The sequence below is a fragment of the Aegilops tauschii genome, chromosome 2 (assembly GCF_002575655.3).
Source record: "Aegilops tauschii subsp. strangulata cultivar AL8/78 chromosome 2, Aet v6.0, whole genome shotgun sequence".
NCBI lineage: Eukaryota > Viridiplantae > Streptophyta > Magnoliopsida > Poales > Poaceae > Aegilops > Aegilops tauschii.
Window position 1 is genome coordinate 11,834,002 of NC_053036.3, and position 18,869 is coordinate 11,852,870.

Below are 18,869 nucleotides of genomic sequence, written 5' to 3' on the forward strand. Positions count from 1 at the left end.
TTAATCTAGCAGCACAAGCGCAAGCACTCTAGCAGTACAAGCAAAAGAACATGGGAGTACAAACAGCAACTCACTGTCGTCGGAGAGGAACCGCGGATCAGAATGGTTAAATGATTGTCCTTTCTTCTGCAGAAATTGAATGGTTAAGTGGTTGTCCTTTCTTCTACACCAATTTTGGGATGCTGAGCATCTTCTCTGGGATTGATCCTTGAATTGATTGTTCTCCACGTTCCTGTGAACATTCACATAATCAACATTCAGGACAAGGCATGCGAGAAATTCAGTCAGATCTCTGTTTCATCATCATCAGAGAGGAGCAAGTTTGCAATACTCAACAAGCATGCGGCAAGCAATCAGATCTACAGAGAGGAATGCTCACCGACGGCGCCGACGTCCTCCTGCTCCTCCTCCACTCGTCACACTCAGCAGCAGATGGAGCGTCGCCTGCACCATGTCACTGCCGCCTCCGCTCCTCCTCATCTAAAACAGCCGCTCGCTCGTGCTCCTCCTCATCTAAAACAGCCGCTCGCTCGTGCTCCTCCCCCCCCTCGTGCTCACAGTGAGACGACTAGCCGCTTCAGACCTTCGGCATAGCTCCTCCCACAGGCTCTCGCCTCCCCTTCAGTAAAAAATCAAACTTTGTGGCGACCTTGCTGGTGCAGGCGATGCGGGCGAGAGTGAGAGGCGACGGCACCAGTGAAGGCAGCCCGGACGACGCGGGGGAGAGGGAGGCGAGAGGCGACAACACTGGCGAGAGGGAGGCGAGCAGCGACGACGCGGGTGATAGGCAAGCTAGCGGCGACGACGTGAGCGTCAGAGGCGAGACGAGCTAGGGATTTCGTCGGAGGCGAGAAAAGGGGAACAAGCGAGTCGAGCGAGAGGGAGGGGAATGAGTGAGTGGGAGGAGTGAGTGACGAGGGCAAAATTGGAAACTGAAGATATTTCGTAGCTTTACGAGAAATGAACGTGGAACTCTAAAACGTCTTATAAATCTTTCCAGAGGGAGTAGAAAATTACTTCCAAAACAAGAATTCTCGCATCGTATTCAAGCACCAAGCCATATTTGTGAACAGCGTGTTTCACTTGATTATTAAGCAGAATCTGCCGCAGTCCAGTTCTTCAGAATTTTAGTTGTTTCAAAGGAAAAATGAACTGGGCATTGGGCCTGATTAGGATGAGCATTTTCTTTTTTTCGCCTTTTCGATGACAGGGAACCTTCCCGGCCGGCTCGTTAATCATTGTGTATAAGTTATTTCTACTAAAATGCATGGTGATACAGCTTTTATATCTCAGAAGAAAAGATTTCTCACGACAAAAGAAACCCTAGTTAATAGAATAAAAAAACTTAGTCTATAGAACAACAAGTTAGCAATACAGAACATAATGGTAAGACGGGGTCAAAGCTGGGCACACAATTGTACAGGCAGGCATGTATACACCATAAACATAAAACTTTTGTGCAGTTCCAAGGATTATTTGCATGGTACACCATAATGGAAAATACAGAGGTTTTGTTTTACATAATGATAAGTACACACATCGATTGCTTCGTTTGTACACACATGCAGTGTCATAACATTACAAGAGAACCGAACGCAGCGCCAGAAACATGTAACACACACTAGTTCCAGATACATTTTATTGATACATAAATGAGAAAACGCGTATTAAATCTTTTTAGCTGGATCATATATATAGAGATGTGCAGCCAAACGTGGTGTAGCTTGCAGAACAAGGGGTTTAGCTAGTGCAAGGCCCGCATTGCGTTCTTGGAGACTGATACTCTTAACGCCGGGAAGCTTTGTCCAAGTGAATCCCTGCAACATCCTTGCAAACAACATCATTGTCATAGAGGTACCAAGTGACATCCCAGGACAACCCCTCCTCCCACTGCTAAATGAAATGAAACGTAGGCCTGGATCAGTGAGAAGTACATTCGCAGTGTTCAAATGCCTCTCAGGTTGAAACTCCAATGGTTCAGTCCAGATCTTGGGATTGCGGCCAAGTCCAAGCCGGCTTAAAAGTATGTGGCTATCCTTGGGGATTGTGTAGCCAGCAACAGTTGTGTCCGCCATGGCGACATGGGGTACATTAAGAGCATGGTATGGGTGTATGCGGAAGGCCTCCCGGATGCACGATTTGAGATAGTTTAGCCGAGGAATGTCAGACTCTTCGACTAGTCTGTCTTTACCGACAACGGTGTCGAGTTCCTCAGTTGCTTTTTGCATGATCTCTGGCACGTTCATCATCTCAGCAAGTGCCCACTCAACCGCATTAGATGGGTTATCGACTGCTGCAAACATCATTTCCTACATCCATAGATGTGAGAATAAATAAAGTAATTAGTACAACGCAACAGAAAAGGTCAATACATGTATAATATGGCTCAAAGAACAATTAATGAACTTTCTATCGAGCTTAAGGAGACATACTAACCGCTGTTTGTGCTCTAATTTCTTGTAGGGACAGCAATGGTTGTCCCTCTGCATCTTTTAGATGAACTAGGACGTCCAAAAAGTCTCTCGCCTCTTTCTTTTCACCACATTTCTCAAGAGTGGATGACCTTTCGTGGATCCGCTCCTCTATAATGGGATCATGCAACCGGTTGAGTGTTTGCATGGCATCCTTCGAAACCTTTTCTTGGCCATCCATGTCAAGGCCTATAAGGGCTGGGAAGTAGTCGGACACGCAAAAGCTGTAGAGATGGTTGAGGGCCGTGAAGAGAGTGGCAACATGTGCCACCTCATCATGTCCAGGCCCACTAGTGGATGAAGCTGGTAGGTCACTGAAGTATCTTTTACCGAACACAAGCCTTCTTATCATGTTACCAACGAAGTGTTGGGTTACATGACGGACGTTGACAATGTTGCCTGGACATGCCATGTCGCTGCAATAAGTTTTATTAATGTACCTCACAAGGTGGTCGTACTCCTCTTTCCTGAGGTGGTAGAGCTTTCGCTCCATGGACGAGGCGAGGATCTCAACAGTGAGGACACGCCTCATCTTCTTCCACTGCTCTCCGTGTGGTGAGAAGATGGAGCCCTTGTACCCGAAGCTGAATAAGCCTGAGGCGAAGGTGGTGGGACGGGAGGCGAAAACTTCATCTTTTTTTCGCAGTACCTCACAGGCTATCTGTGGGCATGCGACAACAATGACATGAGTAGCCCCAAGACGGAGGCACATGATGTCTGTGTTCATCTCCTTGAGCAGGCCATGGATCCACCGGAATACCGCTGGCTTGTTCAGAATCAGCTGGTGCATGTTACCGATGATGGGCAGCGTGGCAGGCCCTGGGGGCAGCCTGCCTCGTCGCCCCCGTTGCTGCTGGGACAATAGCACTCTTTTATTCTTCAAGACAAAATACACCAGCAAAGTCACCATGATAACAAGAGTACCAAGAGTCATCTTTGGATGAGCTGGGAAGGATGTTATATGGAGTAGGATAGAAGGCAATTTGTGGAACGGATCGGTAATAGACAGATATTTTAAGACTTGTGCTTGAGGACAGTCTTGCTTGGTGCATCTAAGTTTGTTAGTTCTCCGGGTATTTATAGGACAGCCGGGGAGCCTGCATCCCTGACGTACATATAATTGTTTTATCAGTTAGAGACTCCTTCCATTACCACACGTGGCCACATATACCATTCATGTCTAGAAGGATCATGCCTCGTGCATTTTCAATGCATTCTGAACAGTCCACCTTCTTTTGGTAATTTGGTTAGTAGGAAAATTAATTGATAGAGAGCAAATCCAGTGAATGTTGGCAAAAAATATGCAGCTCTTAGTTAGACATCTTCTTGAGCGAGCCGAAGCCCCTGCATCGCCACCCGCTAGGGCGACTCGGGCGGCACCCAAAAACCTAGCCGCCGCCAGCCCGCACTCCCTCTTCCCCTCCCTCCGCTGCCGCTGGGGGACGCCGCCGGTCTAAGCCCGGGGGCTGACGGCGGTGGTGGACGAGATCACCTCTCTCCCGCGTCTCTGGGGTTTTGCGGAGTCCCGATTCATATGGAGACGCGCTCGATCCGATCTGTGGCGCGGAGGCGGCGCGGGCCGCGGACGCGGCGGCGGCGGCGCGTCATCAGCCTTTGGATCGGCGACGGCGACGTGGAGGGCCTGGTGGTAGCATTGGTGGCACCTCGAGTCAGATCTGCTCTGGCCGGCGCAGTCGGCGGTGGTCGTCATCTCTTCCGTCAGAGATGGTCGGCCCGCGGCTGGGTGGTCGGATCTTGAGATTCGTCATCTAGTCCCGGCTACGAGTCAGGGAGACATAATTGCCGGTGAAAACCGAGTCGTTGGCGGGCGATGGCGGCGTTTTGCGCCGTTACCTTGATGAAGGCATCATCGTGTAACTGTTGTCGACCCACTCGTGCTGCTTCGGGGGAAACCCTAGGATCTGGTCTTTCAGATCGGACGATGGCGGCACTACAGTGCCATTTCTCTCTTGGGAGCATCGTTTGTGGAGCAGCGCTGGAAGACAGAGGCAGGAGGTGGAGCGGCTTCCTCTGGCATGGAGCTTCGGTGGAGCTGTCAAGTCATGCCTGGCCGACAGATGCTATACTGAGTCATGCATGGTTGGCAGGTGCTACGCACGACAGATCTTCCAGATTCTTTGCGTCTGGACGGACGAGCAGGGCGGTGGCGCCGTTGGGCGCCTTGGTGGCGTCAACGGATGTCCGGGTTGGCAAGGATGATGCGGATCTCTCTCCTGAAGATGGATCAGTGGTCCGATGATGATGGCAGCTCCTAAAATGTGTGCATGTGATGTGCGCTTTAGGTAGGCTGCACCGGATGTTGCTCCCGATACGTTATGTGTTGTTTCGGCGACGATACCGGTTTTAGATATGGGAAGTGAGAGCACTCCACATTATCGAGTCTGAAGGTGTGAATGATGATTTCGGGTGGATTGATGTATGGAATAATTAATAAAAATGGCTACATGCATCGATTGATGCAGAGACCGGGGGTTAACCTCCTTAAAAAAAAGACATCTTCATGAGCTCTTTCAAATGCCATTGTCAGAGAAGGCCTTTGCTGAGCTAGCTCATATGGAGTAAAGTATTTCCTTCCGCCTTTGGCAGCCTCTGACCAGAAAGAATCTTGCAAGTTTTATGGAAATTCTTCTCAGTTCAGAGTGTCCCAGGCATATAAACTCCTCTCGTAGATTTTCCTTTTTTGCAAAAATGAGGGAACACCCCCGGCCTCTATATCGGTTGATGCACACAGACGTCTCCTGTTTGACTGTCAATTATATTTGCCCTGGTAACAGCAGTGCTGCATGCTCGTAGTCCTCGAAGTTGACTGGGTAACAGTGAAATTGCCCTAAAATGTGTTATTCATGGCTCCTGGTTGGCGTCTCTTGCTTTGGAATCTTGCACTGAGGCTGGCCGGGTTGCTCTGGGTGACAGTCGACCATAACGTTCACTGTCCGAAGCCATTCTCCTCCACACACACACGCACTAGCTGCAGGTGGCACATGATGCGCGAGTGTCCCTGTGTCCGGTCTATAGCTAGTCTCAGTACTGCTTCCATGAGCGTGCGGAAGATCACTGTTGACGAGTTATTACACATGCATATTGCTCGCTAATTGACATCCACGCATATATAGCTCGTGTGATACGTGAGTTAAGGGAAGAGAACCAGAATCCAATTCTCTTATAGTACTGTCGATCATTCTGACGTCCACCTTCTAGATGGAACATAGCTATAGTTCGTTTTCTTTGGGATATTTTTACTGCATTCGGCCTCTCCCTCTCCATCCACCGGTACACACATCTAGAAAAAGTTTGTTACCCTCAGAGATAGAGATAAGTAAATTTGAATCAAACGAACAATGGCTTGCTTCGTATTTCAATCCTCTTCCCACCTTGTTTTCTATATATCACTTCTTCTTCGATACAACCCCCCTAAACACAACGATGGCTTAGATCACTCCAGCCGCCCATCCACGTACCTACCTCGTCAGCCCGTGTCGCCTCGTCAGCCTAGGTGGCGTCGGTTCTTGAGGCCCCCTGTCATCTCCCGAGGCCGCCGCCATTATTGCGGGAGTAACACCGGCCGCCCGTCCGCCTACCCGCCTGTCGCCCGGTGGGCTATAAAAGGCCCTGTCGTCCTCACCCCGCCGTCCACACCAGACGCTCTACAAGCCCCCATCGTCCTCACCCCGCTACCCACACCCCGACACTCTCCAAGCCCCTCTCCCGATGATGCGTTCTACGATGGCTGTAGCAGCTCCGGTGGCGGAGGCGACGGAAACAACCGCAGCTCCTGGTCGTCGAGCCTCGGCAAGACAGAGACAGAGGAGCTCTACCGGTTTGGCCTCCTCGTGCCGCCAGGGTGAAAACTCCCCCACAACTGGAAGATCGACAAGGACGGCTACCCGATGTTGGTCCCTGGCGCCACGGCGGAGGAGCACCGCACCCACCAGGGCGGCAGGTGCAACATTATCGGCCATCAGTAGTTTTGGGACGGCAAAAGCTATGACGACGTCATCGGCCAATTCCGGAGGGCGGCAGCCCACACCGCCCTCATGTCCAGCGGAGCGCAGCAGCGCGGAAGTGCCCAATGCATTTTCGGCGGGCAGCGACCAGCTGCACCAACGGCACCCGCGCCGCCCGCCCTGCATGCCCTGTCGAAGGTGATCCTCCCGCCGGAACAGCTCGTCCTCCAAGAGGACTATGACCCTGAAGACACGTCAGGGTACCTCGTCGCTCTCCGGACATCGCAGGCTGACGCGGCAGCTGCGAGGGTGGCCGCGGAGGTAGCGGCTACGGTGGAGGAGGACGACGGGATCGATTGACAACCTCGGCAGCAGCAACGACGATGACGATGGAGCTGCAGGGGGACATTGTCGACCTCGCGGCGAGCAAGCGACGAGGAGTAGTTTAGGATTTTTTTTAAGTTTAGCTCACTGAAATATGTAAAATATCATAATGTTTAAATTTAGCTTTTATCTTGAATGAAATTTCAATGATATAAATTTATGTTTGAATGAAACTTCGGTCTTTCAGAATGGTTGAATTTTTCTAAAGTGAAGAAAAAAATCAAAGGAATCTTTCCCTAATAATAAAGCACGGATTGAGTCTGGCGGGTTCACCGTCGCGCCCTTTTTGCAAATAGGCCCTCCTATTTTCTAGTAATTGCACCCGCAGTCCCCTCATAAGTCAGACCCGAACCGGTACCAAGGAGAAAAAAGAAGAAAAAAAACCACCAGCGCCTCGCACGACCCTGCCTCCTCGATCCCATCTCCACCTCCATCCCGCGGCCACCTCCTGCCCCTCGCCGCCCGCCCCACACCGTGTCGACCGGCACCGCGTCCCTCCCCAAACGGCGGCGATGATGGAGGGCGCCGCCCAGCTCCTGGCCGACGGATTCGCCGGCTCCCCGCTCCTTGGGGCTAGCCCCTCCCCCGTGCCGGTTCGAGCATCGGCTTGGCGGCCCCTTGGGGCTGCCGCCGGTGCGGGAGTCCCGCGCGGCCGTGCGGGCTGGGGACCGAGCGGCGGGGTCCGTGGTGCGATGCTCGATGGATGGCCTGCACAGCGCGGACGACGGCTGAGATTGGGTCTCACCTTCTTCTTCTCTGATTAAGAAAGATTGGTTCTTTGGTGCGTTTTGCTGGGTGGGCGGCCTCGCTAAATTGGTTGCCTGTGTGCATGTGTGTGTGTGTGTGTGTGTGTGTGTTGTATGTCTTGAAAGCATGTAGTATGTAGCTTGATTCATATGATTCTTCGGTGACAGCAAGTTTTTCATGGAGCACCTTTTCGTGCTAATGTTGGCTTCTGATGTTTGCTGTTGTACTTATGCTACCAGAGATAATGCGGGTGTCCTCCTTGCTTAAGCACTAGCATGGTGGGGACTTTCAGAGGTTGCTGCCGATGGGGAGTCCAAACCAGATGCATCATCATCCGCCGCCCTGAGTTAATTGCACAGAAGTACCACAATTGGGGCATCACATGCAGATTGGTACCACAATTGCTAATTTTTGCGTGTCAGTACCAACATTGGTCCAGGTTTTTGCAAAAAAGGCTAAAACCCTGATTTATACGTATTGAGCAGCGGCTGCGGTTGGCGCAGCTGTGGGTGGCGAACCCTAGCAGCAGCCATGAGTTGACGCATGGACTCGGCGGCGTGTTGTACGTATCCTTCTCCCCCTCCTCCTCTGATTTATCCAATTGTGGATTTTTAGGGTTTGTTCATCTCCAGTTGGGGATTAGGGTTTGTTCATCTTCTGTGAGCACTGTAGGACAATTACAGTAACCTAGTTACCTAGTGTAGAAAGTAGTTCAATTACAGTATCAATTTGGGATTAGGGTTTGAGTAATTGAAGTATTCTGTCCTTGTCTTTTTCCTTGAATTTGCTATTGTGCTCAAATGGTTGAAGCTACATTGATTCATGTTCTGTCTTCTGTAATAGTAATAGTAAATTTGAGACTTATAGGAAAGTTAATTCAAATTTTTCCTGTAGTGTACTGTTGCTCTCCAAATTTAGAGTTATGATAATGAATACATGAAAATGAATTTGTTCTGTAGTTTGGATGAAGACAGTTGGCAAGTAAGGATCCATTTTGATGCAAGAGAACCATTGGAGATGAAGCTTTGTAGTTCAGATATTACTTATCTGAATTTGGTTGCAGTGATGGAAACCCAAGGATTTAATGCATATGACTGTTTGTATCACATTGAAAATCCATCTTTAGGAGAGAAAGGGCTGGATTTGGTAGACAGTCATGCAAAATTACAAATGATAAAGAGGAAGCTCCAGGACAAATTGGAGATTAATTTGCTAGTTAGGGCTTGTGCACCCCCTGATAGAGATTTTGAGTTGCGGCAATGTGAAAGGCCAGATTTGTCCACTGTTGTGTACCAAGATCCTGTTGTTTATGATCTGAGTGAGCCTCCTGTCTTAGCTGTTGATCAGCAAGGAGTAGTTTTTGAGAGTCAATGTAGCAGCTCTAGCACACCCCATCCTCCTGGTGTTTGCACACAAGAAAGCAAGAATGCAAATGCCAAGTTGAAAGCTGTTTTGGAAGAAGAAGAAGAAGAGGGATATCAAGGATATGAGGTATATGTGGACAGTGATGCTTCTGCCTCTGATGAGGATGGTCAAATTGGAAGTGAGCCTAATTATATGTGTGATGATGAAGATGTAGAGGTGGAAGAGGGGAAGAGACAAAGAGAGTTAGAAGTACAAGAGGAAGAATCATATGATGAGCTATCAGAGGAGGAACCATTGCTACATTATGAGGGTGACACTGAAGTTGAGGACCCATTTGAGGTAGAGGAAGATAGGACTTTTGAAGAAGATGAAGCAAATATAGTTGTACCTGTAAAGAAGCAGAAGCTGCCAGTTAGAAGAGGACCAACTACTAGGTCACATTGCAGTAAGCTACCAAAGGTTGAGCCTGATTTCAGACCATCATCAGATGAAGAAGAGAAGGGGTTGTTGAGGGAGAGTGATGATGATGGTTTTCAGCCACTATCATTTGTCCTACCAAAGAAAAGGAAGAGTAGGGCAAAGAAAAGGCCTGCTAGGAAGTGGTACAATGAGAAAATGGAGCAACCACATGAACAACTATGTCTAAAGTTGTGTTTTAGGGATCAACATCAATTCAGAGATGCTTTGTTGAATTTGCACATCACTCAGGCCAGGAATTTCAAGTATCACAGGAATTCAGATCGGAGGATAATTGTTGAGTGTACAGATAAACAATGTCAGTTCTTTATGGTGGCAACAGTTATAAAAAGGGAGAAAACCTTTGTAATTAAGAAGATGAGACTAGAGCACACTTGCCCTAGTACTACTGAGACCACAAGGGTTAGTGCTAAGTGGCTAGCACAGAAATATGAGCATCTCTTCAGATCTGATATAACTACTGGTATTCAGACTATAGTTGATGCATGCATGGAAAAATATGGTGTAGATGTGCCCAAGTGCATGGCATATAGGGCAAAGAACATAGCTATTGAAGCTGTGTTAGGAGATCACAAGAAGCAATATCCTAGGCTTAAAGACTATGCTCAGACTGTCATGGACACAAACCCTGGGAGCAGAGTAATAGTCACTATTGTTACTGCAGTACCAACTGCAAGAATACCCCACCCAGGCCCAAGATTCCATGCCATGTTCTTTTGCATGAATGGAGCAAGGGAGGGGTTTCTCAATGGGTGTAGGCCATTCATTGGTTAGTTCCTGAACCTTGTGCACCATTTACATATTGTAGAGTACTACATATTGTTTCTCACTTGAATGTATTTAATGTTTGGAAATGTTGATTATGCAGGTGTTGATGGATGCTTCATTAAGCTCACTACAGGTGCTCAACTCCTTGCTGTCACTGGTAGAGATGGCAACAACAACACATATCCACTGGCATTTGGCATAGATGGACAAGAGGACACACGTAGTTGGTGTTGGTTTCTACACCAACTGAAAATTTGCCTAGGGGGAGAAGTGGGCAAGTTTGGACCTTATACTATAATGTCAGATAGACAAAAGGTATGTGTTTTGCACAAGTGTTTACAGTAGATTAGAATGCAAATTTCATTCATTGGTGCATATTTCTTTAGCTTGTAGCTTAGACTTGTTAAATTGTTTGTGTCAGGGGTTACTGAATGGAGTGAATGTTGTGTTTCCAAATTGCAACCAAAGATTCTGCCTTAGACATTTATATGCAAATTTCCAAAATGCTGGGTTTAGGGGTGAAGATCTTAAGAAGTGCATGGATAATGCTAGCTATGCCTACAATGAACACAAATTTAATATTGCAATGAATGATCTTAGAGCTGAAAGTGAGGAAGCTTGGGAGTGGCTTGCTGCAATACCAAAAAATCATGGGCAAGGCATGCATTTGACACAAACTGCAAGACTGACTTGGTAGTGAACAACTTGCCTGAGGTGTTCAACAAGTACATTCTAGATGTTAGGAGAAAACCTATAAGGACAATGTGTGACGGGATAAAAGATAAGCAGATGGTGAGGTGGCACAGGAACAGAGAGAGTGGAAAGGCAGCAAGATGGGAGATAACACCTCATTACAGTGAGAAGCTAGAGGTTGAGAAGGAGAGGGCAAGATACTGCAAGCCAATACAGGCAGGGGTCAACTTATGGCAAGTTACAAGTGGGCAGCAAACACATGCTGTCAACCTGGAACTTGAGACTTGTGGATGCAGGAAGTGGGACCTTAGTGGCATACCTTGCAACCATGCCATCTCTGCAATGAACAAGGCTAAAAGGAAACCAGAGGATTATGTCAGCAAATTCTTCAACAAAGATTTCTATGTTGCTGCTTATGAACCAATGATCTTTCCTGTGCCTGGTGAGCATGATTGGGTAAGGACCCCTGGTCCAGACATAGAACCACCTGCATTCAAAATCAAGAGAGGAAGAAAGAAAGAAAAGAGGATCAAGGGCAAATTTGAAGTACCAAAGCCAAAAGACACTTCAAGAATGGGGACCATAACATGTGGCAATTGTGGTCTCCAAGGGCATAGGTACACAAACTGTCTTAAACAGTTGAAGCCTGGGCTAGCTTTGAGGAAGAATAAACATGTGGTAAGAATTTTCACCTTCAAATATACTAATGTTTCCTTTCTTGTACATTTCTTTCTAGTATTATTAACTGTTTTTCCTTTTCTTTGCAAGGCTACTCCAAGTAACTCACAGCCGAGAGCAGTTTGGTTACGTTATTCTTTTTTACAATCAAATCATTAATTTATTTGGGATTGGTGTACCATCATGTACAATATATGAGCGTAGCGTGGTGGTGTTGGTACGCGATTGGCTTTTGCGGCCGGCTGCGCGGACGTAATTTGCATCCAGTCCCCGCTGGAATTTAAAAAAAGATAGTAGCAGTGGCGGGTGCGGCCGGCGGCCCGCCCCAGGTTCTTTAACCTACCACCGGCAGGCAGTAAGCAGGACCCGCCACAGCTATGTTCTACCAAGACTGGACATCCGGCAAGGAAAATTAGTGGCGGTTGCTAGTCACCACTCGCCACTGCTTGGTCATCTACCTGTGGCGGGTGCTAGGTGGAGTCTGTCGCTGCTGAGTTACGCAAATAAGTCCCGCCTGGGAGATTATACCTATGGCGGGCAATGAGTTCTGCCGCCCCAATTACGCTCTTAGTTGTGGCAGGCAGCTTTTGCTACCCGCCAATGCTTGTTTTCAAAAATAGAAGTGACGGGAGCCCGCCTCGCCCACCACTCATTGGGTTCACGTATAAGCCTTTTTCCAATAGTGATGGTAACTAGGACATTATTGCCAAATTGATAGTTGTAGCATATGAAGATAAGAATGCCGGTAACAGTATGGCAACTCACATAATTACCATCGTGGCTTGGTAGATTATGACCGTTGGATCTGTCGACAAACAACGACATCAACCTTGTTCCAAGGGCGATGAACAAATTGTCCTACATGTTATCTCTTTCTATCCTACCATTTCATGATTTTTTTTCTTTATATTGGGCCAGTGATTCTTGGTTGTTTTGCGTACATACAAATAATCTATCGGTTACAAACATAGAAAAAAGGTTGTTGGTCTAGTTGGTTATTGGCTAGAATGACCAAACATTAATTCCACGCTAAAGCCTTTATAGGGACGTAAAAGTCGGAAGGAACATACAGTTCGGCTCTAAGCCTAAAAATGAAATTTGTCGGCTAACTTTAGCGAGTCTTAATAATAATAAAATGAACTATGCACCGAACGTTTCGGTGTACCATCGTCGCTGAGAGGTTTGCTGGGACTATGTCTCTCTCTTGCTCCTTTTCAAGGCATCGTACATGTCTCCTTCTCTCACTTTCCAAGTTTCCATATTTGTGGCCACGGGAGAGAGGTACCCCGTGTGATATCGTACAACAGATGTGACAACCTTGTACGTGCTCTCAACGACCACAAATCAACTCTCGATCACGCGGCTATGGTTTCTTTGAATCTTCTCTCTCTCTCTCTCTCTCTCTCCCTCTCTCTCTCTCTCTCTCTCTCCCTCCATCTCCATCTGAAAATATGACATTCTGGTACGACCTCCTGACAACCACAACTTAAGGCGTGATCGAGCGAGCGTGGTTTCTTTGATTCTTCTTCACAGAGAATCTTTATGCAGTACACGGTCATATGTAGCCAAGCTATTTAAGACTGGCCAATGACCATGATTGATAGACACTCACGGGTTCACAGCTAGAAGATGAGCCAAGGTTGGTCACGAGTCCCAGTCGAGTTGCCCTGGAGACATGTACAAATGTGTATTTGATACATTAAGAAGTGTTGATATTTTGCTGGCCAATCTAATAGACGTTGTATTAGTAGTTCCTGATTCAATCGCGCAGCCATGGAAAATAGATAGTTGTGAGATTTTGACACACTTAATTTTCACACTACTCCTTTCAGCCCCATAAGAGAAGTTGTCATTCTTGATATTAAGACGGTATCCCGAGGTAAACTTTAACAGCTAATTTCGATCGTATATTTTGGCGGTACATTTTGATATACAGACGTGCATACGATTTGTAAATATATAATCTGCATTTTAGGAAGATACCGGAGTCATATAAAACTGTAATTAAAACAAAACGCGAATTTGGCTCACTTCAAAACTCCGTTTGAGTTAGCTCAAACCAGCCTAAAATGATCAAAGCTCGAACTTGTACTCGAGCTGCTTAAAAAAAAATCTACATCATAGCATTTTCTGATGTTCTAAAAAAATTAACCACACACTACACCTGTCATGACATCAGGAAAAGTTTCATAGGTTTCAGACAACATTATTTTTGAATTTTATTTTTTTTAATAATTACAACTAAGTTGTGAGTTTCAATTTTGACATATAATTATACTTGAAAGTAGCAACAATAATTTCATCACACATAAATACCTTAATTATGATTTTATTCCAACCTTTCAAAATTAGTTTTAAATGTATAATTGCAATTAAATTTTAATTATATCTAGTTAAATACAAAGTTATCAATAAAGTGTCAAAAACATATAGCAAATAATGGAACCTACAATGTTCAAATCATTTTCCATACAATACCAATGTCACAAAACAATAACATAATAAAATCTAAAAACATGAAATTAAACAAAATACCTACATGTTTGAGTAGTGGCCGGCAAAGGATGGTGCTTGCCACTGGTATACCTCCCACCACTGGTGATCTAACTACTAGTGGCGGGCAAGTGTATGGTATTCGCGACTGGTATTGTTGGTGCATGGCTAACCTATGTCTAGAAAACCAGTGGCAGGCAGTAATTTTCGCTCTCCATAGATAACTTAATTCCAGTGGCGAGCATGTTTTTGTACTCCCCACTGGTCTCTAGAAAAGATAACTGTGGCGGGAATCTTTTTGCACCCAGCCTGCCCACCACTAATGCGACCCTACCTATAAGGAGTTTACTAGTAGTGGGTAAGACCGAGGGGCTTACGTTTGGTAGGGCTGTGGTTGCCTTCCCTTTGACAGAGCTTGAGCGATTTAATAGGCTATAGGCCTAAAGGCTTTGTCGGAAGGGATTTGGGTTATCAGGACGGTGTTGACCGGCCCAAATAGAATATTATCTCTATTTTTTCCTAAATTCGCTGTGGCTCCAGTCCAAGGTATTCCAACATTGCTTTCAAGAAATCATAGCTTCGCTTTTGTTTGAGTTGGAAACCATTTTGAACATTCCAACATTGCATGAAACAATGATATGCAAGTGCTATGCTTCGATTAACATCATAATTTGGAGAAGTGGTTATTTTACACGGCAAGTGGTTTTAGCTATGGGAATCATCTCTTTATATCTCCCATAATGCCCTTTTTATACTAGTCTAATCCTATTGATGGAGTACTAGGGTTTTACCTAAATGGAGGTGGCGATGATGATGCCGATAACTATGAGGACCTTTGATAAAGTGCCTACTATGAAATGGTAGACTTCACAAAGCTCGGTGACGGGAAATGGCAAGCCATTTCTAGTGCCTCATATCTTCCTTATATAGATGTTCAATCATGCGAATTAGTGCTTGTGGCAGCAGACGTAGAACCAGTGGTCATCGTTCCTTCTTACCACATATGAAAATTATCTATTTCATGAGTATATTATGGAGATATGATAATCTTTCCATATTCAGGCATATCTATAATGAAATACAAAATAAATATCAGATTTACGCACCTTGCAATGAATTACCCATTCGTAGAAAACTTAAAGGGATAATCCCAGTATATCGAGAGATCGCTCCTGAGAAATGAAAACAGAACAGCCTAAAAAAAGGATCGCCCAGCCCCCGAGTCGCCCCTACCTGGCCGCTCGTGGGTAGCCCACCAGCGCTGCTCCTAGGCCGAGCACCTCTCACTCTCATCTCACCGCTGCCTGAGGAGCCCATCGGCGAAGCCTGTGCAGACTCCAGGGAGGCGGCAGCGGAGCATCTTGCTGGGAGGGTAGGCATGCAGATCTCGGCCATCAGGGAGCAGCATCGTCTCCTCCTTCCCATTGTCGTGTGATTGCTCCTATGATGGCCAGGCATGCCTACCTGAGGCTGCGTCGCTTGGGGCGCATGTGGAACACGAGAGTGCTGCTAATTCACGCCGGTGGATGCAAAGGCGGACGCTCGCGGAGGCGCGACTGGGCCTCATGCATGAGTGGAGGTCACTGTCAGGGAGGCCCATCACGGATCTACCGGGCGGCAACGTGTGGACTCCTATAGCGTGCTGGTCTCGGACGGCGGCCCCTGGTTTTCACTGTCCCAGAAAACCAGATCATACCTCCACGTTGTCTCCGTGAGGTGGCTGGGGCAGGCACACAAGGCAGCATCACCGCCTCCCCATCCTCCCGCTTCAGGCACCAGAAAACATTGTCGAGCAATGATCGCTGGTGGCTGCGCCAGGGGAATTTCTCTGGGGACTTGGGGATCGATCAATCCAGCAAGGCATGGTGTCGTGTTGATGTCGTCGGTGTTCCCGAGGCATTGACCAATGGATTGGTACGGCCATCGAAAGATCTTCGTGAGGGTCTCTCCCTTTAGATACGGTGGTTGACTTCTGCACTGAGATGCAAACTATGGACGACGGCTTGACGCATAGGGATGGTTGTGCAGCGGCAGTGGTCACACATTCAGCTGTGGTCGCGAAATAGTGGTGGTGACAACACGTGAGTGATGTCGATGGTGGTGTTACTCGAGCACCCGACTCGAGCTCCGGGGTGAAAGCCTAGCTTAAAACCAATTTGGTTATGGTTATACCTAGCAATGATGATGTTTTTACGTCGTTACCTTGTAAGGCATTGGTAGGATATGCTCAGACTGGCACTTCAGGGTGAAAAGTCGTAGTCGCCATATTCGAAGTCCAAGAGTTGAGAGCCTCCAAGCTGACCAAGCCGACACAGAAGCACTAGAACATGGCACACTGTGGCTGCTACCTAAGAAAGCAAACAAGCCAGCCTCCCAAGGCCTGCACAAACTCTCGAAGCTTCCAAGTGATGCTGCATAAGCCGCTGCCACGACACGGACGGAGCCCGAGGACAAAATGACAACAGTACTGCTGCCGCCGCCGCCTCCACAGCAAGACCAGGCCCAACATCCACTTGTCCTTTAGCACTGAAGCCCGGTGAGCCGTCGTTGAGGTGGAGCAAGGATTGGGAGAACATTATTTTCATTTGCGTCGAGATTGTTCCCTTCCATGGAACCGCCTTAGACGCAAGCCCACATCCTATTTCCACACCGGACAGCCAGATCCGGGGTTCCCGCTCCCCCACCCTTCCGCCGCCGGAGCGCCCGGGGAGTGGAGTTTAATTAGATAACATAAGAGAGACAACAACTCCCGCATCTACATTCAAAACTGCACAGGCGAGGTGTCTTAGAAAAAAAATCTTCTTAATGATTCAAAATTGGCAAGTGCATATGAATCTGGAACGGAAAGTGCATGGATGAACTCATGGGCATATGAACCCACTTTGGAAAACCCATTTCTAATTGCCCACAAAAAATTAAAAAAGTTTCACGCATACATCTTCACATTCTATGTGTGCACATAAAATTTCGTGGAAAATAACTTTTTGCTTGGCCTATTCAAAAAAGACAAAAAATATACCATGGGACGCTAATTAGAAGCACTGCAATTTCTCTTTTTTGTGGAGGCAAAATAAAAGAGATTTTTTCTCACAGAACTTGTCCTACGCACACATGTTGCGAAGATGTGTGCGTGAAATTCTGTTCCAAGTTCTTTGACATTTTAAAACACGTTTAAAATGCAATTTTGAGAAACTGGTTCATATGCCCATGGTTCAGAACGTTCACACTTGGGAACGGAGCAGCCAAGATAAAGTCCATTTGTCGACCGTTCGACTGTACACAGGCTCGTACCGTCGTCGCCGTCGTCTGTCTCTTCACTGCCGTGTTCTGGATCGCACGTTAACGTTAAGGTCCTGATGGAGCCTTCTCTCCAGTCCAATCTGCAGCACTGTTGGACAGCGACTCGCGTTTGAGACTAATTTTGTGGACGTTCTCATCCGCGAAAGGAGAGCCACTTGACACGGTACATGATTAACTTGCTCGTTTTTCATGATGACGGGTAAGTAGCCAGGGGGGGGGGGTGAAAATGAACAAAACTGACCCTTTTTTGAAAGTTCAACATAAAATTGTCTTAATCTAAAAATATATCACAAAATGACCCTCTTTTGCATGACGTCCGGGGCTGGGACGCCATGCTAAAGAGTATGACGCCCCGGACTAAGGCGTCATGGTTGTGACATGTAGTATGGCGCCCCGGGTTAGGGTGTCATGCCAAATAGCATGATGCCCTAGCCCGGGGCGTCATGCTATTTAGCATGACCCCCTAGGCCCGGGCGTCATGCAAAAGGGTCATTTTGTGAAATATTTTCAGAATGGGGCCATTTTGTGTTGAACTTTCAGAAAAGGACCAGTTTTGTCTATTTTCACCCATGGGGGACCGGCCAAGTGTCAGTGACTGTCATAATCACAGGTCACAACTAGAAGACTGTTAAGGTTGGTTGCGAGTCCCAGTCTCAGAAATGCCCTGTCCCCTGCAGACATGTACTATATTTTATTTGGTGTTAAATGGGATTGGTATTTTTCAGAAACTAGGGTTTCATCCAGCTTTCTCGGTAAAGCAACATCACCGATATAACCACAAATCCAAGTTTAATCAAGCATGCAAAAATAAATAAGCCTACTGGAACCGGGTGTTGACCGTGTGCATCTTTTTCTTTTCCGAAAAGGCCACCTTTATTAAGTAGCACAAACCCTCACAAGAACACTCTTATAAAATTGAAAACTACATCCAACCCTTCAGGGTACCAAAGTGTTCTTCGTCATGCATCCACCGGCCACACGTGGTGAACGAAGCTCGTTGCCGCAGCAGATCAAACTTGTTTTAACCAAGGAACATGTAAAAGCAATGACCAGGAGGTCATCGATATAGACCAGAAGACGTCGATCGCCGTGATGTACATGTTAACCATGCAGAGACCTGGTGTGTACTCATTGTACGTATCTCCTAGATGTCATATTATGAGTCAATAAAGCCGCCCTTAATGCAAAACTACTCCGGGATAGCATGATGGTATGTAATTTAACATAGGAGACCGTGTTAGTATCGAACACGATGACTTTTCTTATCGGAACCCGAAAGAGTATTGTGGAAATTAAATCTAGCAAAAGTGCATGACTATCCATTCTCCACGTCTGCAGGCTATAAACAGGAATTAAAAAAATCCACCATCAATATATCAGCCAGCAAACTCCTATAATAGCATATTTCTCAAATCAACAAAATTACATATTTCAGAAGTACCTTTAGAGATATATATATATATATGCATATGATTTATAAACATCGTATCTGCATATTTTTAAAGTTGATGAAAGTAATAAAGAGAAG

General features: G+C 46.7%; 1 protein-coding gene across 1 annotated transcript; it reads right to left on the minus strand.

The window, feature by feature from the left end:
• Nucleotides 1-535: 535 nt before the first annotated feature.
• LOC109759066 (tyrosine N-monooxygenase-like) lies at nt 536-3,819 on the minus strand. The gene is made up of 2 exons (XM_040401318.3): nt 2,437-3,819; nt 536-2,309 (listed from the first exon to the last, which is right to left on the minus strand). Exons 1-2 carry the CDS (start codon nt 3,403-3,405, stop codon nt 1,668-1,670), a joined length of 1,611 nt encoding a protein of 536 aa, XP_040257252.1. The 5' UTR covers nt 3,406-3,819; the 3' UTR covers nt 536-1,667.
• Nucleotides 3,820-18,869: the final 15,050 nt, after the last annotated feature.